The sequence below is a fragment of the Scomber japonicus genome, chromosome 4 (assembly GCF_027409825.1).
Source record: "Scomber japonicus isolate fScoJap1 chromosome 4, fScoJap1.pri, whole genome shotgun sequence".
NCBI classification, from domain to species: Eukaryota; Metazoa; Chordata; class Actinopteri; order Scombriformes; family Scombridae; genus Scomber; species Scomber japonicus.
The window spans coordinates 1,864,117-1,876,427 of NC_070581.1; the positions used below are offsets into that span (position 1 = coordinate 1,864,117).

The 12,311-nt window shown below is 40.1% G+C and overlaps 1 protein-coding gene across 1 annotated transcript in view; it reads right to left on the bottom strand.

The window, feature by feature from the left end:
- plch2a (phospholipase C, eta 2a) overlaps positions 1-12,311 on the bottom strand; it is a 215,864-nt gene that overhangs the window by 2,079 nt on the left and 201,474 nt on the right. Inside the window, exons 20-23 of the mRNA XM_053316848.1 lie at positions 11,668-11,814; positions 9,552-9,631; positions 8,117-8,194; positions 5,300-5,675 (exon numbers count right to left, since the gene is read on the bottom strand). Coding sequence (XP_053172823.1) covers positions 5,300-5,675; positions 8,117-8,194; positions 9,552-9,631; positions 11,668-11,814 — 681 coding nt within the window. The remainder of the gene's footprint in view (positions 1-5,299; positions 5,676-8,116; positions 8,195-9,551; positions 9,632-11,667; positions 11,815-12,311) is intronic.

The following is a 12,311-nucleotide window of genomic DNA, read 5'->3' on the forward strand; positions in this document are numbered from 1 at the left end:
GCATCAGGTATTGTCCAGATGTGGCTGATCCACATTTGGCTAAATGCAGTTTGCTGGTCTGCTCTATTTTTTCACTGTGATGAGCTAATGCTGCCTCATGGCTTCTTGTTTTATAATGAATGCATTTTAATGTGAAGGCGGGGGCAGACCTTCAGAGTGACATAGGCAATGACAATACCAATTGGTGTTACCAAACTACTAAAAATAAAAAATAATAATATTACTCCATTGTTGAGCAGGTTGGTGGATGTTGGGTAGTTGTGTCTGAACATATTTCATTTAAAGTTAAGAACTGTTGTGAAGTTATAACTTCTTGTTACCTTGGATCATTGAATAATTAGTCTTACACAGAGAGGTTTATACATTTTACTTTTGGAGTTACTGATGAAGCCACTCCAAGTGTCCATAACAATAAAATATTTAACAGATAGTTTGACCAAAAAAAAATCGAAATTCATGGTACACTGACTATCTTTTTCCAGATTGTTCAAGTGTATCACACTTCATCAGGAAAAAGTGTGCACAGCTGTCATTGAGGCAGCTCTGTTGTCTGTTTTACTTTGTTTGTTGATAAGGGCCGTGGAATATATTTGAAAGATAGAAGAGAAAAGCAAGTACAAGACCCAAGATTATTGGGTCAAATTGCTGTTTCTAATGTGAAGAATGAACTTTCATGTTCAAACATTAAAGGGTCATTTCAGGTTTTTCCAAGCTGGTTTCTATAATTGAACCATCATTTCTAGCAGTTACAATAACATTGTGCCCACCAAGTTCTGAGATCTGCGAACGTGAAAACATCACTACAACAAAATTCAACAATGTACATATGTATGAGAATTGCAATTCTCATCTTGTACACAAAAAAATCCATTTTTATGAATGTCATGCTAACAGAACGAAAAAGGCCCAACTGAACTGTGTGCACATGCTAGATTTATCATGTAGTTCATCTTCAAAAAATGCTGAATGACTAAACAACTATCCTCTTAAGACAAGCTGACCAAAAACAACTTAAACCAACTGTGGGGTAAACACAATAACTCAGTAAAGGGAGGTGCAGTCTGTTTTACTTCAAACATCTCTGATGGTGCAGCAGAGAGGCAGGAACAAGACTGAACAATGCTTCAGAATGAATGCAGTTAACTTTTTTAAATGGTCTGGTGCATAGTGTACTCTAGTAAGACACTAAAAATAGCACCCAGGTGAAACAAAAAGTAAAGATATTTGAAAACTATGTGCCTACAATTACTGCAAGTTAAATAGTAAATGAAATGCACTTATAAATTACTTCTATCTTCTTCAACATGATGACCTGGACATCAAACTGTGTCCCACTCTACCTCCTCAGCCACAGCTGCCCCATCATTACAAATGGTACGTCAAAGCTGAACTGGAGAGCCAGTCTGTAAACAGCAGCAGATGTTTACAATCGGTAATTTTACTGTTACAATTAATTTCCTCTTTTATTTGTTAAAAACTTTCCTCATCATCATCATCATCTCACTGCTCATGTTTCTTAACCTATCGCTTAACATTGTGAGTAGGGTTCAGTGTTATTAACACTGATAGGATGGGCTGCAAACTACATAAATAAGACAATTGAATCATGTTGAAGTTTTAACAAAGTACTAGACATAATACATTGAAGTGATATAAACTGTGTGCACTATGAAGTGAATTTTGTCATCAACTAAACCTTTTCTACTTTGCACCCCCATTGTGAGACATGATGTGAACAGAATGAAAAAAAAAAGCTGACATGGTGCTTTCTTTACTTTCACAGTTTCAAGAATGTGAAAGAGGAGAGAAGTATAGATTTCAAACCTCTGCCAACCCTGACAGGAAGAAAACAAAACCCCCAGCGGTAACATGTGAGATAGAGAAGGATGGGTGAAGTGAAGGTGAAGGTGCACAGGATGCATTTAAAGGTTACATGCATTCAGTAGTTTACCTGGCTCTGGTCATCCCCTCAATTCTGCACTAGGAACAGAGAGAGCGTGCAAAAGGGACAGAGAGGAATAAAAGGAGTTTAGCAAAAAAATGGGAAAAAAGAGGGAGAGTAGAGGGAAGGAAATGGCTTACAGAACAGAAAATCATTTTAACAGGAGAGAGATCATGGACTGATCTCCAAATCAACACAAGAACAAACATCAGAGCATTTGTTTCACACTGAAATATGAGCAAGGAGAAGTAAAGTTGCTCAGATACAGATTGGTGACAAATTCGAGGACGTAAGTAAGATGTGGGGCCACTATGTTCCACGAGAGCAGCTTTAATGGGCCTTAAGACTGATTCTGAGTGTGAACTCTACAGGAGGGATGAACAGATATCACCAGATTTGGTGTTTGTGATGGAGAGCGCTGTCTAACACAGTTGTTCAGTTGTGTTGAGATGTCATATCATGTGATTCACATCATTTTTATACTCATCAAACCATTCAGTGAGCCCTCATGCTCCATTAGTGGGGGCATTGTTATCCTGGAAGAGACCACTCCATGCCATCAAAATGCCCCCCAGAGTATAACACAGCCACAAGACCCCCTTACTATAGGGGTCAAGCATTCAAACCTATACCAGTTTTTCCTTAAATGTGTCACCAATCTGTAGAAAGTTCATCATATGACTTACTAAAAAGTAGCCAGCATCATATGACTCAGGGTCAGGTCAAAAATCTTAAATTCAACTTTTGAAGGATACTTGGACCACGTTTTCCCCACAAGATTAAATGTGATAGTAACAAAAGCAGATTCATCACATGATAAACAGGGAGAGTGGGTGTGGGGAGGAACAGCTGTTGGGAGGAGAGGGTCTTCATCTGGGTGCAGCTGACATCAGTGTCATGTGACTCTCATTACACAGGCACGACGTAGTCTCCAACTAATGTATAATTCAGACTTGAACTGAGTGGTAAAGCACTAACTAAGCTTTAAGATATCACTGTGCTGTAGCTTGTAGTTTGAGTTAGAGTGGACTGCATTATGTTCAAAGGTATTCAATTTTCTTCATCACATATGTAAAAGAGACAAAATATCATCAAGAAGGTATTTATTGCGTTATTAGATTTCCCTTGAGTCACTCAGTCTATATGTTGACCAGGCAGATGTTTTCTGATTAGATTGGGCAGATTAAATCAAATTTGCTCAGATTAAAACAGGCTATTAAAGCCAAGACAACAATAGTGATAATGCTGTTCTTTAGGCTTTTTTTGGTCAGTGTAATGACTGCAATAACTGCCCTTTCATCAATGAATTACTCCTGATTATACACATTAGCTCTTAGATTCAAGGATCTACTCTCCCAGGTGAGGACTGGCTATTTTCAAATGTTCATTGTGTAGGATTTATTTTACATTTTTTCTTACATCTCTGCCAATCAGAAGTTTATAGAAAACACTGATATGTAGCATAAGTGTGCTTACGTTGTCAATGTAGTTTTAGACCATATGCATTACAATAGAACTGTAACTAAGCTAAATTGAAATGACTTTTTGGGTTAAAAACTTACCACTTCCCTCATCTGTCAAGCATGTGGGTAGTACGAGGTACAGTATTTTAGGCAAATGGAAACAACATTGGAATCAGTTAATTAAAATAGTGATACTTTGAAGGTTTAGGTAAAAGCTACAAAAACTAAAACTCTAATGGACCAACATGGAATGAAAGAAGTCTGTCTTTTTATTTGATATTTTACCTTAAAACATTTATTTTTACTCTTAAGGATATGGCTTATGAACTTCTATATTTTAATTAAAGTCAACAAATCTCATGTGCAGAGCCAAAGCAAAGCAACAATGAACTCATCCAACTTACAAGTATTGTGTGTATTGAAAAATGTTTTCATTAGCTGTGTAGAGCTCCATTGTTGTCAAACATATCAATATCAGTCATAGTTTAAGAAAATAATAATGATAATAATAATAATAATAGAGATAACATAGTAACCCTCCACTGAGCATGTGCAATGTAGCTCCATTTACAGAGCTTCACTAGCTTCATATACTGTAATACTGAAGTTCTTTGAATACATTTATAACGCAGCACAAAGTCAAGAAGCTGTAGGTCAAAATATTGCTTGAGTTTGATGTGCATCACAATAAAATAAACAATAAAGCACAACATGAAACAATGAATGTTTTTCTATCACACAGCCCTACTCTGCACATCACAGCTGTTGACAATAAGAAAATATAGATAGGCAGCTAAATCCCTAAACTATCAGGGACATGTTGGGGGGGGGGGGCAAAGTTTTCTACGCACAGGTATGGAGCACAGGTACGTCTATGACAGCACAGCTACCAAACAACCCCATGGTGGGGGGGGGTATGGAGACTATATGGAAGTCTATGGCCTACTGTATATAAAAGGTGGGGCACTACACAGCAGCTAGCGGGTTGTTTCCTCAGGCTGATACATCTTACCAGAAAAGAACATGGGGGACTTATGGCGCAACTCTTCCATTTTCTGGGCGAACAGGGCGTTCATCTCGCGCTGCAGGGTTCCTACGGCCCTCTTGCGGCTGTCAAGGACTGAAGGTAGAGGCAGCATAGGAGGCGACTCCAAGCTGCTCAGGCTGCACAAGCTCTCGCAGCTGCTGCTGTCGCTGAGTGAGAGACCTTCATTTGCATTACCGTTTGTAAACGGGGCCAGCGTCGAGCCGCAAACGCTGCCGTAGCTGGGGGGCATCGCCTGCTGCCAACGGACACCGGTCCTGCAGTCTGGTGTGAGGCTGGACATTGGTGTTACAACATTGGGGAAGCATCTACGGGGAACGCTGCAGGACCGGCTGTTCCTCTGTGACGCATCAGGCTGAGGCCGGATTTGCAGGCCAGCCAACGTTTGCCTGGCTTTGGATCTGGGGAAGGGGGAAGATTGGAAGACGGCCTGGGGCGAGAACTGAGACTGGGCCTCCGTGCCTGACTTGGGGTGGGGAGGAGACTGTTGTGAGTCTGGCTGGGTGTCTAGGGGCTGGGGTTGGGCCAGGGGCTGGCCCGGAGGCTCTGGTTCAACTTGTCTTTTGGTCGAGGAGGAGCGGTTACTTCTCTCCTGTCTCTCCCCTTCTGTCATATTGGACTTGCATCCCTGCCTTTCCTCAACCTGGCTCTTTCTTTCAGCCTCTGGACTCTCCTTGATGCCCATCACACATGTGATACAGTTGGACGACATCCCCACCCTGCCTGAGCTGCTAAGAGCCACACGAGCAAACACCCCTGGCTTCGTGTCCAGGGGTTCATGAAATCGACGGCTGGCACGTTTCAGAGGCTCGCTCATGGGATGCGGATGAGCAAAAAGTGGGCTCTTACCTTTACCCTCCTCTGGGTGAAAAGCCCCATTGGTGTCAGGATGGTCCCAGGGGCCCTTGGGTTGGTGCGATGCCAGTGAATCCCTGTTGTGGTGTTGTGGTGGTGTGGGCTGGTGAGAGGTGGCAGCAGAGGCCTTGTCCTCAGACTCTCGCTCCTCACTAGCACCCTCTGAGCTGTAGTCTTTGGTGTCAATGGCGATCTCTGCGGAGCCCTTCTTGGTTTTGGGCTGGCCTTTGGTGGGTGCGCTGGCGGTGCGGCGCAGGAGGTGGGCACCAAACGGGTGCTTACGGTTGTGCTGTGCAGCAGCATGGCTGTCCAGGGAAGCCTGCTTTGGGTTTCTGTGAAACAGCCCTTTTATGCCGCTGACTGCTCTGGCCTGACAAAAACACAACAAACACAACAAACATGCAATGAAACTTAATAAAACTAAAACACCTCACAGAGAAGTCATGTGTGCTGTAATGTAGGTGGTTCTCATCCACACTGCATCATTGCAAAAATACTATTTTTTTAGTTAGTTAGATTTTTCAGTGAACATGCTTATAAAGTAAGAAACATTTATCTGAAACATTTCCTGTAATAACACATAGGAATGATCACTCATGACTTTATGATGATCATTCAGTTGTAATCCATGCTGACTCGCTTTGAATTCCACTTTGATTCAAATAATTGGCCTGTTATGCATCTGGAGCACTGACACATGTTTAATACAGCGGCTGTAGTCCCAGTAGTCAGTTATTAGTCTGGTAAACACATGCTTGAAGCTACCTGTCAAAGGTAAACACATGAAGAGCCACCGGCTGTGTTGGCCTGTTCAACTCAATGTTAGGAATTTAAACTTCTGTTTAAGAGAATTGAAATTTTCCAATTTTGCCAACCTCTAGTGATAAAACCACACATTATTCCCAAGAATAATTAGTGTATAACTAATGTACAACAGTGATCAGTAAGAAACCTGACCTTACAAACAGCTCACTTATTTGTTCAACTTCTTTAATATTCAAATTTAAAAAACCTAAAACAATGTACACTGTGTGGATGTCTCCTGTACCTTTAGGTGCTTTAAAGCATGGTTAGGGTCAAAAATCACAATGACATGATGACAATGACACATATGACTGTGAAGTAAATAGAGTTTCCAGTGAGACAAGGGATCATCATATATTACCTAAACACCTTGCCATTACTGCTTATTAAAAATATCAAACAATGTGAAAGAAGTAGATCCAAATAGTCTGAGTGTTGACCACTGAGGTGAAAGCAACAGTGCGGACAAAAAGACAAGACAGCAATGAAGAAAAGAAGTCTTTGGCTGATTGAAAAAAGGGAACAGGTGGGTTAAATGCTGCAGAAAATGCCACACAGGGAACTGAACATGTTAGTCATCAAGCTAACAGCAGATGCAGCGAAATGAGTTTTATTCTGCTGCCTGAGCTGTAGTCTGACATTATGAGATATACACCTGTTTGCATGGTTACACAGAGGCAAATGAGAGGTTTAATATTATTATTATTAGGGCCCGGGCACTGACCAGCACGAAGCCCTATTGTATCTGTAAACCGACATGCATGGGGGGGCGGCTTTGCAGCTTTTATTATTATTAACATTTGTCCAAGGCACCAAGGGACAGGCCACGTCACTGCCTAAATCAAAAGGTTAATGCTGTTTGTTAGATTTATGTTAACACATTGATCAACTACAGCTGTACTTCAGGTATATTGTGCTTAGAATGGTGCCTTAACAATAACATGCAAACCGTATTATGTTAACTTGCACATATTTAGTGTGTATTTACCACTTTAGCATGCCATGTTAGCTGTTTAAAGCTCAAAGCACAGCTGAGGCTGATGGGAATGTCATTAGTTTTAGACATCTTGTCATTAATTGTCAATTAATGTGTCAATTACACAAGGTAAAAAAAGCAATCAATCTAATGGTTGTCAGAGTATCAGATTATGGAATTATGTGTTTGACTGACAGACTGTTGTGAAATGGTTCTGGAGCCTTTTCCTCATGGTTTCCCTTCATCCACCCACTACTACACCTCCAGCTACAGTGGAAGTTACCAGGTATGCTCTTTGAGTGTAGCAGAAAATATCAACCTAGCATTGAGAATAAGGACTTAAATGTATAAAATACAGCAACATTAGATAACCAACATGAGGTGCAATGGTTTATCTACTGTAGAAACTACAAAAAAAAAAGAAACTTGTGGGTGTGTGTCAAGAAGAAAAAGTGACAGATTAATGTCTGACTCTGAGAGTTCAGACTGTGGGTAACATGACAAATATGTATGCCCCAAAACATTAAGACTGTAACCTATACAACACTGTCTCAAACACTGATATATACTGATTTAATATATAACACAATGATTTCAAATTGTATTGTCAGTTTTTTTCTGACAAACCGTCAAAAACATTTCTATTCTGGAAAAGAAAAAAGCTGAACAATTATACAAAAAACTAAAGCAATAGATAACCTCAAAGGGAGTGGAACTGTATCTCTCTGCAGTGCAGCACTTAACCTCTGGTTAAGAGGAAAAAACATTGCAAAAAAAGAGAGAAAGAGAACTTGTCAGATTTCCTGACTCACAGTGTGGAGGTTAAAGACATTGGATCTACTTGAGGGATCAATGAAGATGTAGGTAAGTCAAGCCTTCATAACTCATGTGAGGCATGAGTTGGCCTTTTATTTTCTAATGCTTGCATTTCGCTGACAAGAGGTGAATGTGCAGGTGTGGGGGGAGGGGGGGGGTCATTTAGGTGGCAAAGCATGTGGCTCATGCAAGATGCCGACTGGATCTCACTACACCTGAGTATTGAGTGGCAGCTTCAGGGCTCCTAAAAATGTCCTGCCTCTAAATGGAGCTTTTGGAAAAAGAGGAGTCCACTGAAATTACAAACAGACAGAGGAAGAGAGCGAAAATCAGAGACTGGGATGAAAGAGAGAAAAAAAAGGGTGGGTGAGGGGGAGGAGGGGGTCAGAGAGAAATCACAAATAGGCACATATAACAGCAGAGAAAGAGGAAGTTCAAAGCAAGGACAATGAATAACAGAGAGGCCATTTACAACATGACTGCAGACAGCTGAGTGCACTGAAACTGAAGAATCAAAGGGAAGTTAAATTAAAGCCTGTGTGATGATAACAATGACCGCATTATTTATGACCCAAGAATAACATTTTGAAACAGAAATAACAGCAATATTACAGAAAGTCAATATACGCTAATATTCCTATGAACACAATTTGCCAAAGCGCTATTTCATTTCACTTTGCAAGTGTTCCAACTGTTATTTGAACAAAAGTCCTATTCTTCAGTAAGGATTTGTTTGTCCTGTTCAAACAGGAAACTGTTGACACAAATCTGGAAGCAGACTATCATCTAAAATGTTTGCTGATTCTCTTTTATTTCAACTCATTTTTCATTTAAAAACATTTCCCTGGTTTTGGGAAGAACACACATATAAACAGGTGTGTCCATAAGTACAACAGGCTATACTCTATAATGCCTATATATTTAGTTCCTTTAAATCCTTAACAGTGCTACCAGCTAGAAGCCAAAGTCCATTAAATTCACATGTTAGTTGAAAAGTTTTCTTCCTACATGTTATTACATTTTACATAATTATCTTTAAACAGGGGTAGAGAGAGAGGTATGTCCAGATGTTGCAGTGTTGTGGCATGTGTCATCACCAGTAGGTATAAGTGTCCCTGTTGTCAATGATTGAATAGAAAGTAGGCTTCCTGCCCTAATACTGCCATAGAAAGCAGCAGTAGGGCTGCATATAAAACCTAAATACTTGTTTGTACTGACAAAAATGCATCTGTGACAAAAAGCATTAAAACTATTAAAACTATTGAAAACTGAAAGCTGGCACTCAGTTTTCTATCATTTCCCAAAAATGCTTCTGAGAGACAGTTTATGACTAAGAATCAGAATTTTACCTGTTTTAGAAACTCAAGCATCTTATCTGCAGTGTCAAAAAAATAAAAGAGTGGTTTGGAATAAGGTTCACTGTCAGTCCTCCTGGTCAATCCACAGAATTGTCTTTTCATCAGATTATTTAAATTCTAAAATAAACAATTCTGTATTTACCTTAAAGCTAATTATTGGTTGGACTCTTATTAACATGCTGCAATTGTGTAAAGATGTTTTACAAGCTTTAATTGTAGAGGACATTTCAATTGTACAGTAGAGATTGTAAATTCTTCCTACTTGTCAGCCGGCTTCATCAGTAGTACCTACCTTACCAGTGATGTCATTCACAGCTACATGAACAAAGATGGATGCCTCTTCCATACCTTCCAAGTATACGTGACGATAACCTGTTCACAAAGACATCACACAAACAGCAACATGATGAGTGAAACACAACAGGACAGAGACTAAAATAACTTATGTCTAAACTAGATGCTATTAAACACTGATAACATGTTCCTAACTTGTGATTTAGAGCCCATCGAACACACAGGTCACATGTTAAAGATTAATATTAATACTGTAAGACATGTGTACTCAGGCTTGAACTTGTACTATTCTATATTAACAGATTCAGCATAGATTTTAACTTCTACACTGCTGTCTGCTGGCTGTACAGCTGTGTGACATCTGTCTCCTGGATGTAGAGTGTTTTAGTTGTATAGATTAGAGACACAGTAGTTGGTAAAACACATACAAGCAACAGTCGTGGCTTCTGGTGTGAGTTCAGGCTCATACGTCAGTATTTAGTGCTACAAATATAGACAGATGTTTTTTAAAACACACTATTTGACTCTGAATAGTATGTGATATTGTGGATTCAGTCGGTGAGGTTTTAGTAGTTTTTAGTATCAATACAAAAAAGAAACTAAATTCTACAGTACTTTTACAGTATGAAGTGTTTTGTAATCTTTATGTAATGGTTCAATTCTTCTGATTACAATGACAATGGAGGAGAACAAACCCAGAAACACAGAAGACGCTGAATTCATCCAGGAACATTATGATGTTATGATGTCTTTGAGTGGTGCTTGCTGTCTGCTGCTTCTTCTGTTTAGTCTCAGCCTTGCCAGCCGTTACGGCATGTTCACTATAATTTGGCAGTTGTCTTTTTCACTTAATGCTGAGGGCTGAAAGCTCAAGAAAAGGCCCCTAAACTAAGAAGAAAGGCTGAAAAGATGCTTAAAGCCACAAGCCAAGTATCAGTTTAGCCACTGCACACTGTTTGGCATTTGAATATCTATTACAGTACGTTTTGTATCTTCAATTTTTGTTGTGTAGTTTTTTAGAAGACTTTTCAAAGGACCCTTTTCGTTAGTTACAGCTTTAGCATCAAACTCTTCAGACTGAAAGTGAACGTATCAAGACCAAAAACACACAACCCCCAGGGTGTTTACTATGCAGCCTCAGCTCGTCTGAGCCTATCAAACGTTGGATTGACTCTGTGGAAGAAGTTCTGAACCAGCTCTTCACTCAACCAACACTGGTTCTCTTCTGGCTGTGACCTTAGTAACCTGGGATCAATCATCCTGCGTTGCCATGCACAGCATCCTTTGGGAAGTTCGTCCCATCACCAGCCCTTCATCATGACGGAAACCAACCAGATTTTAAATGACATTTTTATTGGCTTTAGTTAGGACTGTTTGGCCCTTTACACCTTTGACTTGTTTGATAACTTTCATTCATTCACTCTGTTGTTAATATCTTGTTCATTTAATTTCCCTATTCATTCATTCATTCTAATTGTATGTGTATATGCTTAGTCATTCCCTATAAGCAACATAGTGCAACATATAAATCAGGTGCAAGAATGAGTCTATATCTGGAGATGCTGCATGGATAGATAACTGTGGATCATCACTAAATATTTCCAGTACTTAACTCTGTACTATATGCACTATATTTGTGTATCTTTATACATTTCCCGTTTTATTATTTTTATATTCAGCACTTATATATCACAAATATATTCATGATATCAATCTGACTATTTCTGAAGTGTAGCTTATATTTCTAAAATATTTAACATATAAACTCCTATTTCATGATGGCATGGTGCTCCAAACAGTACTGGTCTTAAAGTTATTCCAGGAGATTTTCTAATAGTCAACAGTGTAGAACTTATCAATTTTAAAATTACAGATTTGAATTAATTAGAAAAAGGCAACATTTTTGAGTGCTTGACCTCATTAACCTTAATAAACCTAATACTTTTATTCCTCTTTCTCTCAGAAAACAGAATGTCAGTATCTGGAAGGATATCACCCAAACATGAGAATCACAATGCAAAAACAAGACTTTTAGAGGTCACCATAGAAACACAATCCATGGAGGAGGCAGGTGAGGAGGAGGAGGGTACCTAACCAGCTTCACCATGTCTTACCTGGCATCATGCTGTTGAAGGCGATGGTGCGCTGGCCAATGAAGTCCTGACCGATGGGGTCATGGTCCCACACGAGGAAACGCACCAGGGCCAGCTCTGGCATGTGGACCGTGAACACCAGAGTCTCCTCCCACATTGGGTTGAACCCTGTCGGACCGTCCCAAGAGAGGTCGAGGAGGGGCGGAGGAGGGGCGGGGGAGGGGGTGGGGGGGGCATAGAGAGGACAGAGGAAGAGGGAAAAGACAAAGAGAATAATAATGAGAAATTATGAGAAGAGAGAAGAAGTTAGACGGATAAATAGAAATGGAGGGGAAGAAGAGTGATAGAGACAGAGGACGGAGAGAGTGGACGGAACAGGAGAGAGTGGGAGAACAAGCTCAGCAGTCATCAATTATTCAGAGAGACTGTGTGTGTGTGTGTGTGTGTGTGTGTGTGTGTGTGTTAGTGTGCAGACTGAGAGGTGCTGCCTGTGCATGACTCCTCATGCTGAGCTCATCAATTACAGATCAGAACCCATACAGGCAGCTCAAAGAGTCACATTGAACCAATGCATAGCACCAAACCACAGCTCTCCTCTGGAAATATGTGGAACTGGACTCAATGTAGACGGCTGGTCTTACATTTTAAATAATATAACATTTCGT